The 17,031-nt window shown below is 45.8% G+C and overlaps 1 protein-coding gene across 3 annotated transcripts in view; it reads right to left on the bottom strand.

Annotated features, from left to right (window-relative positions):
* RERE (arginine-glutamic acid dipeptide repeats) overlaps positions 1-17,031 on the bottom strand; it is a 464,477-nt gene that overhangs the window by 209,119 nt on the left and 238,327 nt on the right. For all 3 annotated transcript variants that reach the window (XM_062190377.1, XM_062190375.1, XM_062190376.1), the window contains 2 exons: positions 8,655-8,760; positions 6,161-6,257 (listed from right to left, as the gene is read on the bottom strand). In XM_062190377.1, the coding sequence (XP_062046361.1) occupies positions 6,161-6,257; positions 8,655-8,760 (203 nt within the window). The remainder of the gene's footprint in view (positions 1-6,160; positions 6,258-8,654; positions 8,761-17,031) is intronic.

Here is a 17,031-nt window from a genome sequence, read left to right on the forward strand (position 1 = left end):
CCGGCCGCAGCGCGCTACCGCGGCGGCCATTGGAGGGTGAACCAATGGCAAAAGGAAGACCTTTCTCTCTGTCTCTCTCTCTACTGTCCACTCTGCCTGAAAAATTAAAAAAAAAAAAAACTACACACACACACACACATTCATGGCGGCATCATTTACAATTGCAAAATTCTGAATGCCCAAATACAAGAGAGCCGTTAAATACACACAGCCCATTCACACAGGAGTTCTACAGGGCTGTAAAAGAGAACAAGAACAAGCTGTCTACTGACCTACAGCTCCTCTGACATACTGTCAAGTGAAAAATGCAGAGCTCAAAATATACCTAGTTATTTTATTTTACCAGGTAAAGAAAGGCTTAAAAGAAAACAGACATATTTGTTCATTTACAAAAAGAATGCAAAAGGAAAAACCATCATAGTTGCCTAGTAACCTTTTAAAATGTCACAGTCATAAGAGACAAGAAAGACTGGGAAGCCATCACATACCACAAGAGACCAAGGAGAAGCAACTAACTGCTTTGTGGGATGGCAGACAGGACTCCAGAGCAGCCACAGACAAGCCAAGACACTGCTGAGGTCACAGGGAACCCTTTCCATGGTCTTCTAGCAACACCGATTCTGATCACTGTGGTACAGTTACAGAAAATGTTCACACCCTGAGAGGCCGAGGGAGGACATGGAAACTTTCCTTTATGTCTAAAAGTAGTTTCAACCTTTTTAAAAAACGAAGACTAAGGAGTATGAGTATTCAGGGTCAGAGAGAATCTTAGTTTTACTGGGTTCTCCCAGCACCTGTTTTGTACAAAGTCCTTAATCCAGTAATAGATCAGTAAAGTGCTACCTGATGGACGAACGAATGAACAAACCACCAGGCTATGGCATCTAATGAAGCATTAAGCACAAACAGACAAAACAGGAGAAATGCTGTAAGTGAAAGAAAATGTACATCAGGCCAGAAAACAAATATTAGGCAAAATTCAGAGCTCTGAAACACCATGAAACTAAAGGACTCGTTTTAATTTTTTAATGCAAAGGAACAGTTAGGTCATTGTCCACCAATGCAATTAATCTGTTTTAATCCCTAAACATACCCACATATTATTCTAGCTGCCTATAATAAAGTGAGGAGATAAATCAGAATGAAAAGAAAGTGAACATAAGCCCAAAAAATATGGTATAGGGCTTCCTGGCTTTGGACATCCATAAAATTCACCCTGAACCGTTTTCCCAGGTGACTACTTGAACTAGGCAGTGAATAACCAGAAAGGTGGGGACACCACCTCAAGCCAATGAGACACACAGGGCCTTCTGAAATGCCTCTGAGAACACCCTGTTGCAGGAGTGAAGCGGAGGGCACTCCTCCTGTCACAGCCCCTGGATCATCAATGAAGCATTATCCTCAGGTGGAGAAAATCAACAGAGCAGACACACGGCAAGCTCCCTCTAAGGGCACCTCAAGATGGCTCCCTGAGCTCAGCTCTCCTCCCCTCCGATCAATCAGTCTGGCCTGCAGCCCTCAGAGAAATAAAGCGAGTAGATGTGAAGAAACCGTACATCAGTAATGCAGGGCCAAGTCACACTTAATTTCACGTTTTCTTTTCTTCCCCTTAGACGCTGCAGAACCCAACTGAGAATCACAGAGCAGCATGAAAAAGAGCCCGGGGGCATCTCCCAGGGCTCTCCTGCCCTTGCGACGCTCAGGAGGACACGTACACCTGACCCTGAACACACTGGTGGAAGAGAATCCAAAGGCTAATGAACTTGACACTGATTACAGAACTATGTTGCGGGGCCAAGAGTCAAACTCAATTTCAGTTTGGTACTTTTTTCTATTTTTCAACAACATCAGCCAAAAATACTTACCTGAGAACAAGGAGAATCCAAAAAATACTCGCGATTCTAACATTAACATTTATGGTGGTTATTAAAAAGCACAGTGAAACAGACAATAAACAGTTGTCGAAAGACTAGCTTGAAAGACGGGGAGTAAGAGGCCCCTCTCAGTACAGCCGGCATCCCATAACGGATGCCTGTGTAAGTCCAGGCTCCATTTCTGACCCCGCCTTCTGCTCATGTGCCTGGGAAGGCAACTGAAGATCTCCACGAGGAAGACCCCGGTGCAGGTCCAGGCTCCTGGCTTTTGGCTGGCCCAGATCTGGCTGTTGGTGTCATTTGGGAAGTGAACCAGGGGTTGGAAGAGCTCTCTGTCTCTGTCTCTGTCTCGTCTCTTCCTCTTCCTCTGCCACTGCCTTTTGAATAAATAAATCTTGAAAAAGAACAAAGAAAAAGAAAGAACCACAGGCGTAAGGGACAGCCAAGGCCAGAGATGCAGAAGCAGCAGCACAGCAGTCCACGCTGAACCCAGCACATTCTTCAGCAACTGTGAAGGTTTCCCAGGCTCTTCTGGAAATAAACACGGTTTGGGAGGGAAAAGCTACAGTCACAAGTTACAAGGAGGCTGAAGAGGAATTCTGTTGTCCTTTTGGTTTCTAACAGTTAAAGGACAAAATTCTCTCTCCTTTATAATCCAACTCTAGCACCAGTGTGAAAGAAAAGCTTACACACTGGTTTCCTCCTGAGTGGAATGGCCAGAGACCCCTCAGAGTTCCCGTGGGCAGAGACCCTGGCAGCAGCGCCCCCGAGCTCCGAGGAGAGCGGCACTAAGTCCTAGCATCATCACAGTCGTCTGACTCCCTTTCATGCGCCCACAGAATTCCGTGTTTGTGCCTCTCAAAATGGAATTTATTTTGCAGTACAGCTCTATATCTACAAAGAAGAAAAAAAAAAAAACCTGTGGATAAACTGGAAGAAAGAGTTAACTCTTAATCCTCCATCCCAGCTAAAACACACCCCCATTTTTTCAGTTAATGTCATCGAGCGCTGCTGAACAGAAGAGACTCCTGGGGCAGTGCCATTCCCTCCTGTTTTATGGGATGCGATCTCACAGACAATCAAAGCTGCTGTCAGGGAGAGCGCGCTGCTGCTGGGAAGGCACAGCCACAGAGACAGAGACGCACATCAGAGGCCGGCGCGTGGCAGCAGGCAGCCCTGTGAGGCCAGACCGCTCAGTGAGTGACCAGTCCTCATGTCTCGTCTTTGAAAAGGCCTCAGTACTGAGTCAAAACAGATGCTGTATTTGAAGCTAACAAAATCAAATTTAAGATGAAGGTGTCATAACACAGCCTCCACTTTTTATGACTACTTTACAGAAAATGTCACAGGAAGAAAACAAACAACTAAGGGTTCTGGTCACATGCCCAGCTGCAGGGGCAGGACAGGGACTCACACAGCTGCACACCTCCAGAGAGCCCTTCAGCACAAACCGAGGGGATCCACCTACCCGGGTCCCTGCACGGCACGGACTGCCTGGCTCTCATGAAAACGCCAACACAAGAGAACGCTCACTCTCTAAACCGGGACAGCAGAGATGAATACTGGAATGTTTTCATTTTCAGTAATTATGTCAGAACATGATGAACAACCAGTTGTCTCTTTTTACATACTTATTTGTTCTAACTAGAACTCTAAAATTTACCTCAGCCAATGAGACAAGACAGAAAGAAGAAGAAAACATGTAAAGCAGAATAAGAAATACTTCCAGGATTAACTCACTTGTTTAGTTACCAACTTAATTGTCCTTTCAATCTAGACAACATTCCATTAATTTGCTTTGTTCAACAAGCTTAAGATTGGAGAGCCACCTTCAGAAGTCATACAAATTCCAAGTTCATGAAACACCACAGTAATTCTCTAAATTTACCTAAAGTTCTATCAGAACTCAAAGCTCATCACAACAAGGGTCTACAAGCCACTGCCAGCAAGTCAAGCCCTGGCCCACTACCTATTCTCTAATGGCCTAGAAATGGTTCCTACATTTTAAATGGCTGAAAAATGAAATCAAAGAATATTTCTCAATATGTGAAAATTAAATGAAATTCAAATTTTAGTAGCGGAATAAATACAGTTTAAGTGGAGCACAGCCACCTACTTTTCATGTTGTCTCGGCTTTTGCACTTCAATGGCTGAGCTGAGTGACTGCAACAGAGACCATAAGAAATATTATCTGGGGGCGGGGCTGTGGACCAGAGGGTTAAAGCCCCTGCCTGCAGTGCCAGCACCCCATATGGGCACCAGTTTGAGACCTGGCTGTTCCACTTCGGATCCAGCTCTCTGCTGTGGCCTGGGAAAGCAGTAGAAGATGGTCCCTGTACCCATGTGGGGCACCCAGAAGAAGCTCCTGGCTTTGGATCAGCACAGCTCTGGCCAGAGGATCTCTCTCCCTCTTTCTCTCTGTAATTCTGTCCTTAAAATAAATAAGTCTTTCTTTTTTTTTTTTTTTTTAAATTTTTGACAGGCAGAGTGGACAGTGAGAGAGACAGAGAGAAAGGTCTTCCTTTTGCCGTTGGTTCACCCTCCAATGGCCGCCGCGGTAGGCGCGCTGTGGCCGGCGCACCGCGCTGATCGATGGCAGGAGCCAGATGCTTCTCCTGGTCTCCCATGGGGTGCAGGGCCAAGCACTTGAGCCATCCTCCACTGCACTCCCTGGCCACAGCAGAGAGCTGGCCTGGAAGAGGAGCAACCGGGACAGGATCGGTGCCCGACCGGGACTAGAATCTGGTGTGCCGGCGCCGCAAGGCGGAGGATTAGCCTAGTGAGCCGCGGCGCCGGCCATAAGTCTTTTTTTTTTAAGTTTGCCAAAACCTCCATTGCATTAGAAGTTATCACTAATTTGCCTTAAAATAACCGGCTTTAGCTACATCGTTTTACACAAAACACTCCGGATGGTTTTACTGAACACCATCTAAGCTCTCCAATAGAGAAAGGTGTCCTATCACACTATACATAAGCCAAAAGCCAACAAATCCAAACGACTTTTGTTAAACCATATTCTCTAACAAAGAAAGTAGTGAATTCACTCCTTTATTTATCACTTTGTGCAAGAAATGCATTTAAGAATATTAGCTGATGGGCCAGTATTGTGACAACAAGTAAAGCAGCTGCTTGTGATGCCTGGCATCCCTTACCGGCTTGGGTCTCAGTCCCACTGCTCCACTTCAATCTAGCTCTCTGCTGATGGCCTGGGAAAGCAGTGGAAGCTGGCCCAAGTGCTTGAGTCCCTGCCACCCACATGGGAGACTGGGAAGAAGCTCCTGGCTCCTGGATTTGGTCTGACCCAGCCCCGGTTGTTACAGCCATCTGGGAGTGAACCAGCGGATGGATGATCCCTCTTTGTTTTTAACTCTGCCTTTCAGATAAATAAATAAAACTGTTCAATGAAAATTGCAATGAACCTTCCTGAATTCTTTATTAACTACATGCTGCCAATTTTGCTTCATTCTTTTCTATCTCTTAGAGGCAGGGGCTGAATCTTCAGAGAATAAACTGCTGTAGTGCAGCCAGTTAAGCTGCTGCTTGCGACACCAGCATCCCACATCTGGACACAGGTTCAAGTCCCAGCTGCTCTGCCCCGATCCAGCTTTCTGCTAATTGCACCTGGTTAAGCTGCCGCCTACAACACCGGCTCCCCATGGGAGTACCTGTTCAAGTCCTGCTACTCCACTTCAAATTTAGCTAACACACCTGGGAAGACAGCAGAAGACGGCATGAGTTCTCCGGCCCCTACCACCCATGTGGTATCCCAGGATGGAGTTGCCAGTTCCTGGTTTTGGCCTGGCCCAGATCTGGCTGTTGTGGCCATTTTAGGGAACAAACCAGTAGGTGGAAGATCTCTGTCTGTGTGTGTCTGTGTCTGTGTCTGTGTCTCTCCCTCTCTTAATGTTGTTCTGCTTTTCAGATAAATAAATAAATCTTTAAAAAAGAAAAGGTAAACTACAGACCAGCAAAGCACTCCACCTTAAATACTTTAGCCAACAATACCAGGAAAATAATTCAAGGAAATAAAGATACAATAATACAAAAAGTACATAAGGAAAGACCGGGTGGGGGGGAAAAAAAAAAAAAACAGAGGTAGATAGATTAATGAAGATACAAGCAATCTATGCAATCTCAATAATGCAAATCTGACACAGTGAATATAACCTTACCAAGACTGTGAGAGCAGTCTGATTAACACAATGACCACCAAAGACAGGACATTGACCTTTAACCCCCACATCCAAAACTTCCTTCACACCAAAGGCTGCAGCTCTGGGACTGACCTCAGGGCAGCAGCATGGTATGTGTCCACGTAGTCAGAAATGAAGAGCTCCCGGTTCTTGATAACGGGGTCTGTAATGACAAGTTCTCTTCCAGAGTCTGTTAGAAAAAATATTAATGATAGATTAATTAAGGCAATTGAATTCCCCCAAGCAAGCAGGAAAATTTCATAAAATTTTTCATTCATGTCCAACTCCCAGTAAAGGAAGCAAAAGAAATAACCAGGCCTGGTTATTAGCACTCTAAGTGTGCAAAACAGATAAGAGGAGTAATAGCAAAGATAACAAGAAAAGGTATATATCGACTGACAATGGATCTTGTAAGGTTTTTTTCCCCGCTTTACTAAATTCCTCCCAGTTTGCTGACATGTTAAACAAAAAAAGAAAGAAAAATGGGGTAGGCACCTGTGTAGTGGCTGACACTGCTTGGAATAACCACCCTCCACTTCACAATGTCTGGGTTTAAGTACCAGCTCCACTTCTAATTGCAGCTGCCTGCTAATGCACACCTGGAAGGCACCAGGTGATGGCTCAATTACTAATGTTCCTGTCACCCACATGGAGACCTCAATTGAGTTTGAGCTCCTGGCTTCAGCCTGGCATTTGGGCAATGAACCCTAATTTCTCTCTCTCCTGTGTCTTCCAAGTAAAGAATTTTTAACACAGAAGGAGCCGGCATTGTTGCATAGTGGGTAAAACCACTGCCTGAGATGCCGGCATCCCATATGGGCGCCAATTTGAGTCATGGTTGCTCCACTTCTGATCCAGCTCCCTGCTAATGCACCTGGGAATGCAATGGAAGATGGCCCAAGTCTTTGGGCCTCTGCATCCATGTGGGAGACCCAGAAGAAGCTCCTGGCTCCTGGCTCCAGCCTGGCCCTGGGCCAGCCCTAGCTCCAGCGGCCATTTGGAGAGTGAACCAGTGGATGGAAGTCTCTCTGTCTCTTCCTCTCACCCTCCATAACTCTTTTGAATAAATACATAATTAAATCTTGAAACTGCTGGCATTTGTTAAACTCAGAACTTCCTAGAAAGAGCAGTGCCAAGGAGTAGGAGGAACACAGGCTTCAGGGCTGACCCTAGGCCCTACAAGCTGTGTACCTGTGGTGTTGGACACCTCTCATCACTTTCAAACATCACTTTCCTCATCTGGAACTGGGGAATGACAAAGCCACCTTATGTGACCAATGAATGATGTTGGGGGTCAATTAGTAGGAAGCCTAGCACCTCATGAAAGTCAAGGTTCTGCAGGCCCTTATGCGCCCGTACAAGCCTCCTAGACATTTTGTGGACACAGCTCAGTTTAGTGACCGAACTAAACGTAGCACCAGGAGAGAACAACCAGCTGCCCAGGACCGCCTTCCTGGTGTTCTGGAAATAAGGATCAAGATGAACTCCTACTACCCTGAACACAGAGCAGCTCAGTAATACAGATTGCTGAAGAGGAAACACATGTCTATTCCTAGAGAGCCGGAAACAGGATTTGCTTGTCAGCAGGTGAAAAACAGGAATTTTAAAACTCCAAATAGGCCGGCGCCACAGCTCAATAGGCTAATCCTCCACCTGCAGCGCCGGCACACCGGGTTCTAGTCCTGGTTAGGGCACCAAATTCTGTCCCAGTTGCCCCTCTTCCAGGCCAGCTCTCTGCTGTGGCCAGGGACTGCAGTGGAGGATGGCCCAAGTGCTTGGGCCCTGCACCCCATGGGAGACCAGGAGAAGCACCTGGCTCCTGGCTTCGGATTAGCGCTGTGCGCCGGCCGCAGCACACCAGCCGCGGCGGCCATTGGAGGGTGAACCAACGGCAAAAAGGAAGACCTTTCTCTCTGTCTCTCTCTCTCACTATCCACTCTGTCTGTCCAAAAAAAAAAAAATTTTTTTTTTAAAAACTCCAAATTACCGTTATTTCTAAGGACTCCCTATCTCCATTCCCAAGATTAAGGGGAAGATGCTATCAGCACATGCTCAGAGGTTTAACTTAAAAATAGTAATAATAATAATACTTGGGGAAAACAGTAACATTCCAGAGGTAGTCTTACTAAAACCTTTTTCAGAGTAAACTTTTCATAAAAATCACCTCCTTTTTAAAAATATTTATTCACTTATTTGAAAGGCAGAGTTACAAAGAGACAGAAGGAGAGACAGAGAGAGAGGACTTCGATCCGCTGGTTCACTTCCCAAACGGCAAAAATGCCCAGGGGCTGTGCCGGTTTGAAGTCAGGAGCCAGGAGCTTCACCCAGGTCTCCCACGTGGGTGCAGGGGCCCAGGGACTTGGGCCATCCTCCACTGCTTTCCTAGGTGCATTAGCAGGGAACTGGATCAGAAGTGGAGCAGCTGGGACTGGAATCAGAACCCTTATGGGATGCCAGCACTGCAGGCTGTGGCTTAACCTGCTGCCCCACAGCGTCGGCCCCAATCCTCTCCATTTAAAGAATGGTTTTAGAAAGAACTTGACCCAAAGCTAAGCAAATAAGACTCAAATCAGAAGGATATATTTACCATTTTCATTATGTCGATCCTGAACCAAATGCTGATACACAGAATCTGGAACTTCAGACTGACGGTAGTACCATTTGACGTTCATGAGTAGATGGTCCCTCTTACTCTGAAAAGGAAAATCTAACAGCATTAGGAACAGGATTTCAGGTGCCCACAGTGCACATCATACCTGTGATCAAAGCCCCTGTAAACAGGTGGACAGGCAGATAGGGAGATGCACACCTACCACCAGGGCCACAGCAGTCATACGTCAATGCTGAGGTCAGATTTGGGTTTTTGCTTGTTTTTTTTGTTTGTTTGTTTGTTTGGTTTGGTTTGGTTTGGTTTAGTTCTTGTTTTGTTTTGTATCCCAGCCATAGCACCACTTTGACTCAAACCCCTCAAAGCTGCCCATTTCACGAAACAAGGGAAATCAGTCTTGATTATGTATCCCTAATTTAGTTAACTGATTCATTTAATATTACACTTTTACTTAACAATATATAGTATTACATGACTACATCCTTAATCATGCTGGCAAATATTCACAATTGCTATCAGCACATTATCAAAGCTCATTAAGGGCAACAAGCCAGGAAGAACTCACCCAGCAAGCCCTGGCAGAGTCATCCCCCTCCCCGGTCTGCCGTATCACCCACAGAGTCTGAGTCTCCCTCCACTTCGGTGCCACAAACCTCTGCAGGTATTGCTGCGTATCAGACCAACAGGCAGACCAGGGGGTGAAGGAGCTACGCACCCACAGAGCAGGACCCGCCTTATTGACCACAAGGCTCCAGAGGATGGAACAGCTTGTATACAATTAGTTCTAAATAATGAAGAGTTCTGTGTTGAGTAAGGTCCTATAAAAATCTGTAGGACACTTAACCATGGAACCACTAATAAACTTAATTTTGTGTCTAGCTCATTAAAGAACAGGGGTTCAAACTTTGCCCTTCCGCGTATTTGAAGGCTACGCGGCAACAGCTTGAGGCAGGCTTCTTTGTGCTTATTCATGAAACAGCCATGAACTCATAAAATACTTTCCTTTTTTTCATTTTTGATTTTTTTATTTATTTATACAGATTTCATATATTCAGATTTAAGAATATAATGATACTTCCCACCTTGCTACCCACTCTCCCTCCGCCCCTCACTCACACTCCCTTTTCCTTTCTTGCTTTCTAAAATACTTTTCAAACCCAAATGGAGGCCTTACCAGGCACACCCCAGGTGAATGCAATTCCACTCCCCTGAGCAGCCTTTACCTCCTCCCTCATGAGCCTATTGCTAGTTCTCATTTCCATGGATGAGAGCTAAAATTAAAGAAATGTCTCATTTTTATAAAGAAGACTGCCAACTATTAAAATATGTCAAAAGAGGCTTAATAATGAAAGAAAACCCTTCCTTCCTGCATTGAGAAGTCCTAAATACAAGTACAGTTAGCACTAGAAAACCAGGAAGGCTCCCAAACCCTTTACTGAAATATTTAGGCCATTTAAAGACCCAGAGTAAACATTGCTACTCCAAAGTAAATATCTTAAACACATCAAGATTCTTACTTTGCAACTATACCAAACAGATACGCCAACAAGGACTGCACATCGTTGCTGGTTTGACTAAAACAGGCTATGGAAGGGAACAGTCCTACATGCCAGTCCTCTTTAGTATTTATCCATTTTTCTTAAGAGTGCAATGACAAAGTTTTATCTACACTGTTGATGCTTTAGATGCAAAAAAGAAGATAAACCAGTGTGTGAAATCAAATAAATGCTATATGTAGAAGTTTAAAGAAAGGAGTGATTACTTTCAGCAATGACTGTTAGGGAGGAGGTAACATCGCACCTGGGGGAATATAGTAGACTTCAACAGATTATTTCTAGGCATAGGATACTCAAGAAAAACATAAAGACAGTCAGGATAGAAGACATATCCAGATCCATAGGGCGCACCCGCACACCGCGCAAGAACACAACTTGGGCAACACCAAGAAGAATCCAAGTCTTGGCTACAGCCTGGCCTTTGGTGAGCTCGCAGGGCAAGCCAGGTCTTCTAACAACACTGCTGACCAAATGCACAGGCTGTGTGGTCCAGAACAGTGCACGGGACAAAGCAGCTGGATGGGCAGGAAACTAGAATATGCCAGCCTAAAATGGGCCTCTGCGGCATAAGAGTTATTTTACCAAGAGCTTAGAAAGGTAGAAGGTAAATTTCTTTTTTTCAGCCACTACAAAAGCTACAGTTTCTTCCCTGGGCAGGATGCTGAATAGCAGGGCCAGGATGAGCTCACCCACACACAGAGCAGCAAAGGGAACAGAGCCTGTGGGCAGAACCTGCAATGCCTGGTACACACTTTCTCCAGTCCCTCACAAAGCCGATGCTTTGCTGATAGGCCAGGCCTGCGCGCTGTCGTCAGATGTTTATCAACATCCCTGACTTCTACCACTGTCACCCCTGCTCTGCTGGTGACAACCAAAAACTTCCCTAAACATTGCCCAATGTGCCCAGTTAAAAACCACTAGTCTAAAAGTTTTCCATTTTGTGTTGTTTGTCAAAGGAAAGCAAAGAACAGTCCAAATAAAACGTGGCTCGAGCACTGGAGGGCAGGGAATGCTGGCCGCTGGAAAGCCATGACCGGTCCAGCCCCAGCCGTGCCAGGGTCCAGCCGCGGGACTCTGGGCTCGCCCTGAGATTCTGACAACCTCCTGTCCTGGAAGCCGAGGGTACTGAAACCTACCAAAAAGAACTAAAGAATTTAAAGACACAAAGCACACAGACCTCAGAAATAATCCAAGAGTCTACCCTCTGTTAGTGAGTGAGTGAGTGATCATAGCCAGTGTTTCACAGAAAAAGTTCAAGAACTTGGCTGGGAATGCCAGGAAGTATTTCTTCACCAGGACAGAGCTTTCTGTGAGGGAAGACAGTGATCTGTGTCGATGAGCTGGGAACAGGTGCTTCAACGATTACCCAGGACAACACATCGGAATTTGGATGTTAGTCCAGGCAACAATGTCCTGACATCTATATACCCATGTAGTTCTGCAACACATCTAAAATGTCCAAAAACCTGAACAGTAACAGAAATACATTTTCAGTCCATTAAGTGGCAACTGTACAATGTCTATTTATCAGAACCAAGCCAGAAATTCTGGAAACCTTTTGAGGTTTGATACATCTACATTATCTTCTGGCTCAGGGGCTCCCACTGATTGCACATAAAAATTCTCTGGTTTACTTGTACAAGGTTTCTGACTCCTAATTAAAGGCAACTTGAAGAAAGACTCAATTTCCCGATGCGGTACCACCCAATAACCAGGGAGTGGCAGCATTGCCTTAAAAAACGAATTCAGACGCTTAATTCCACAGATAAAGCACACAAAGGCAGTGTGAAGTAAACAAAGCTTTGAGCCCACTTAAGTAACAGTAAAAGGCACAATGTTTCTAAACAGGCCAGTAATTTGATTAACAACCAAACATCTACAAAGTGACTCAGTAGACTGTTTCCTGGGGTACTGAAGTCAGATAAGCCAGGGCTGCAGTTCCGCCTACAACCAGCAGTTACTAGTGACCTTAGTGGAGTCACCTGGCCCCCTGAAATGCGAATGCACAGAATAAAATGGTGTCTTTATGTCTAGATTTCTTCCCCCAGACAAAACCTGATGTGTGAGAATTCCTCTTTTTTTAATAAAAGATTTATCTGAGGGGATGGAGCTGTGGCTCAGTGGGTTAATGCCCTGGCCTGAAGACCCCGGCTGCTCCACTTCCGATCCAACTCTGCTGTGGCCTGGGAGAGCAGAAGATGGCCCAAGTCCTTGGGCCCTGCACCCACGTGGGCGATCCAGAAGAAGCTCCTGGCTCCTGGCTTCGGATCAGTGCAGCTCTGGCCACTGCGGCCATCTGGGGAGTGAACCATTGGACAGAAGACTTCTCTCCCTCTCCCCTTTCTGTGTAACTCTGACTTTCAAATAAATAAATAAATCTTTAAAAAAAAGAAAAGATTTATCTGAAAGGCAGAGAGAGAAAGAGGAAGGGAGAGAAGGGGGAAGAGAGACACAGAGAGAGGGAGGGAGGGAAGGAGGAAGGGAGGGCAAGGAGAGAGAGCAGTAAGGAGGAGGGAGGAAGATTCCTTCTATCTACTGGTTCACTCTCCAAATGGCTCCAACAGCAAGGTCTAAGCCAGGCTGACGCCAGGAACTTAGAATTCCATTCTGGTCTCCCTTGTGTCCCAAGTACTTGGTACATCTTCCACCGCCTTCCAGGCACATTAGCAATGACGCTCCAATGTGAGATACAAGTGGAGGCTCAACCCACTGCCCCACAACCTCAGGACCCTTGTTGTGTTTTCTACAGCTGCACAGAAACAGTTGTCTAACATCATCATATTGAAGGTTTACAGATTAAAAAGTCGTCTTCAAGGGCACGGAGTTATTACAGCCAAGGGGAGCGGAGAGCATGGGCTCTCCCAGTGAACGTTCCCAAAGCCACCTCAGTCACACAGGTGTAGGAGATCTTGGAATGCTTACAACGCAGTAGCCTATGACTCTGCTCAAAATCACAGAAAATTAAAGCCAGAAATAAACTTAAGGAACATTTGATTTCAACCAACCTGCCAGGTTTGAATCCTGGCTTTGCAAATTATGAAACTGTGTGACTTTGGGCAAATAACTTTTCCCAGTTTCAATACCAGTACCAAGAGGTCAGGGAGAAAGCTAAAATGACGACTCCACAATCGCAGTCTCAGGACCCCCCCCCCCCCCGCATCTCTGTATCTATCTCTCACCCCCTCCCCATTTGCCTCTCCCCTCCCTCAACTAAAAAGAAAGTAAAGGCTTCTGGAAATACCCTGCAAATAAGCACACTATCAGGTACACTATCCTACATGTACTGAGTCATTAACTAATAGTTTATTTCCTTTTGAGAGTGTGCAGTGAGAACAAGGAGATTTCTTATTACCACTGAGTAAACAACACATTCACTCTTGTTTGGTCATAGAACACAGTTCTTCCAATAGCCTCAGTTACATTTCAGTGTTTAAGCAGGCCCGAAAGGCTCCCAAGCCTGTGGGAGCCCCACTCAACAGCACTGTCAATGGTGACCGACTGACCAACCTGTGGGAGAGCCGAGGCTGAGGCTCCTTCTCCTGGTCAAACCACCAGTTTCCAACACACTTTAAGACAAAATTAAATGGGGCACAGAATCTTGAGAGGTGACTGGACATTTATTGGAATTTCCAGATAGTGGTATCCAGGCGCTACCAAGGACCTATTTAGAAGTAGCATAATCAATCCTTCTTTAAAATTATTTCTTTCTTTCATTTGAAAGGCAGAGAGATGGAGAGAAACAGGCAGAGAGAGAGAGAGGTCACCCATTCATTGACTCACTTCCCAAATGCACAAACAGTAGGAGTTGAGACAGGAGGCAAAGATTCGATCTGGGTTTCTAATGTGAGTGCCAGAGACCCAACTACTTAAGTCATCACCTGCTGTCTCCAGGGTACACATTAGCAGAAAGCTGGAATCAGGAGCAAACCCAGGACTCCAACCCAGGCGCACTCTGATATGGGATGTGGGGCTCCCAAACCATATCTTAACTGTTACACCAAACACCTGTCCTTCACTTCTTTTACTTTTTAAGATTACTTATTGATTTGAAAGGCAGAATGACAGAGGAGGACCGAAGGGGAGGAGGGAGAGATATCTTCCATCCATAGGCTTACTCCCCAAATGCCCACAAGTGCCCAGGGCTGGACCAGGACACAGCCAGGAACAAGAACTCCAGCCAGGTCTCCTACACAGATGGCAGGAACCCAACTCACCTGCTACCTCCCAGGTGCATTGGCAGAAACCTAGGTCAGAAGTGAAGATGGGATTCCGTTCCATGCATTCTAAATATGAAATGCAGGCATCCCAAATGGTAGTTTAACCTCTCTAACCTGGTCCCCTTCAATTCCTTGGCAAAGAAAAATTTGTAGATAAGAAGAACCACAAAAACACAACTTTTCCACCTGACTAAGCTGCTTACTGCTTTAGCACTGGAATCAAGGTGACAAGCTCTTTTCTCTCTCTCTCTTTTTTTTTTTTTTTGGACAGGCAGAGTTAGACAGTGAGAGAGAGAGAGAGAAAGGTCTTCCTTTTCTGTTGGTTCACCCCTCAATGGCCACTGCAGCCGGCGCACCATGCTGATCCGAAGCCAGGAGCCAGGTGCTTCCTCCTGGTCTCCCATGCGGGTGCAGGGCCCAAGGACTTGGGCCATCCTCCACTGCCTTCCCAGGCCACAGCAGAGAGCTGGACTGGAAGAGGAACAACCGGGACAGAATCTGGCGCCCTGACCGGGACTAGAACCCGGGGTGCCGGCGCCTCAAGCAGAGGATTGGCCTAACGAGCCGCGGTGCCGGCCAACAAGCTCATTTTCAAAACCTGAGAGTGACACTCAAGCCAGACTGTCCAGAAGATTACATCACACCTGGTCTGTGTAAGATTTAAATCACATTGTATCATACGCTGAAGCATTAAGACTGAACTCTAGGAGGACAGGTGACTTTTTTATAGTTTTTAGCCAAGATGTACAAATGACTGGTTACATAAAATTCCCCCAGAAGTATGATGCAATTCATAAGGCACTGAAACCCAAGGCTCCGATGACCAGAAATAATTTCTTTTCTTTTCTTTTTTTTTTTTTTTTTTTTACAGGCAGAGTGGATAGTGAGAGAGACAGAGAGAAAGGTCTTCCTTTTTGCCTCCAATGGCCGCTGCGGCTGGCGCATCGCACTGATCCGAAGCCAGGAGCCAGGTGCTTCTCCTGGTCTCCCATGCGGGTGCAGGGCCCAAGCACTTGGGCCATCCTCCACTGCACTCCCGGGCCACAGCAGAGAGCTGGCCTGGAAGAGGGGCAACTGGGACAGAATCCGGCGCCCCAACCGGGACTAGAACCCGGGGTGCCGGCACCGCAAGGCGGAGGATTAGCCTGTTAAGCCACAGCGACGGCCGACCAGAAATAATTTCAACAACGCTGTTTCTTGATGTCTTTGTTTAAAAAAAACAACTCATCTTTTGTTTAATTATTTTTACAGTGACAGTGGACAAACGTAAACCAATATTTTGATAGGACCGAAACATACATGAAAACGAAATCACCTCTCAACACTAAGCAATCAAAGCCCACTGAGGCATCTTCTATGTGGGTTACACTGCAGGTGAACACTAAAGTTTCCAGACAAGTAACTCTTGTTTTCATGCAGATTTTTTGTTCTTTGCTTTGCTTTGTTTTGTTTTCAGTGAAGAGACCAAAACTAAGTACTGCTGTAGTTTTGGCAAAAATTTCTACTTCTTGGCCTCCCCTGTAACCTACGAGGTAACTTCTACTGTCTATGTTGCACCCAGAGAGATTAGGCACTATGTAACGGAGGGTGCTGCACAGGGGAACAGACATCCTGGAATCGAGACCAACTCTGTAACTGCTCACATCAGTCCACGCGCATCACCGCCACCAGGACGGGTACTACTAGGGCAGTGCTCCTATCTGTGTTGCGGGAGGAGGGGGCGTTTGGTTCCAGGGGAGCAGGTGGTGAGGGCAGGGCCAGCTGCCAGTGTGGGCAGGCACTGTGGGAGCCCAGACAGAACACAGGAGCAGACAAAAGGTGAATTAGCTCTCTCTACACCTAGCTGGACACAACTGCAGTTCTCAGCCTCCAGCCTCCTGCATGCAGTGGACTGAGAGGGACACCCTCTGATTCTCTGGTTCTGATGCTCTACAGGCTTGCATGGAGCCACGCTTCTGTCCTGGTTCTCCAGCCTGTAGACAGCCAAGGAGGGGACTGCTCAGTCTCCTTAATCAACTGTGCCAGTTCCCTTGCAAGTAGCTGTGTGTACATACATGTGAGAAGCATACTGCAAAAAGTTCATGGGACATACAAAGTTTATTTTGGCACAAAAATGTTGTAATTCATACAGTTTTTCCTAATACGTGTTTTGCATGAACTTTTTAAAGATATCCCACTCACACACCACATGCATGGATTTCACATTTTTGCACCATTTTTTGCTTATTTTTTATTCCATTTTCCATAAACTTTTTGAAGTGCTCCATATACAGCTGCTATTGGTTCTGTCTCTCTGAAGAACCTTAACTAATACACTGATAAAAATGCTGAACATCAAATTCAGGCTTTCAAAAGCCTCCAAGTTAATATTTGAATCATTTTAGCAAGAAGAAATTTCAAAGATAGCGTGCTTACAATTCTGAAACCTGCTGCAAAGACCCAAAACGAATCCCTTCCTAAACACCAGCATTCTTTCAAGCAGCTATGGCTCTATCAAATAAACACACACCCACAAATCCAAAGGATTTCCCCCACAAAGGATGAGAAGACAGCTGTTTGTAGACTGCACAGCTAAGAAATTGC

The sequence above is a fragment of the Lepus europaeus genome, chromosome 5 (assembly GCF_033115175.1).
Source record: "Lepus europaeus isolate LE1 chromosome 5, mLepTim1.pri, whole genome shotgun sequence".
In the NCBI taxonomy this organism is placed as follows: domain Eukaryota; kingdom Metazoa; phylum Chordata; class Mammalia; order Lagomorpha; family Leporidae; genus Lepus; species Lepus europaeus.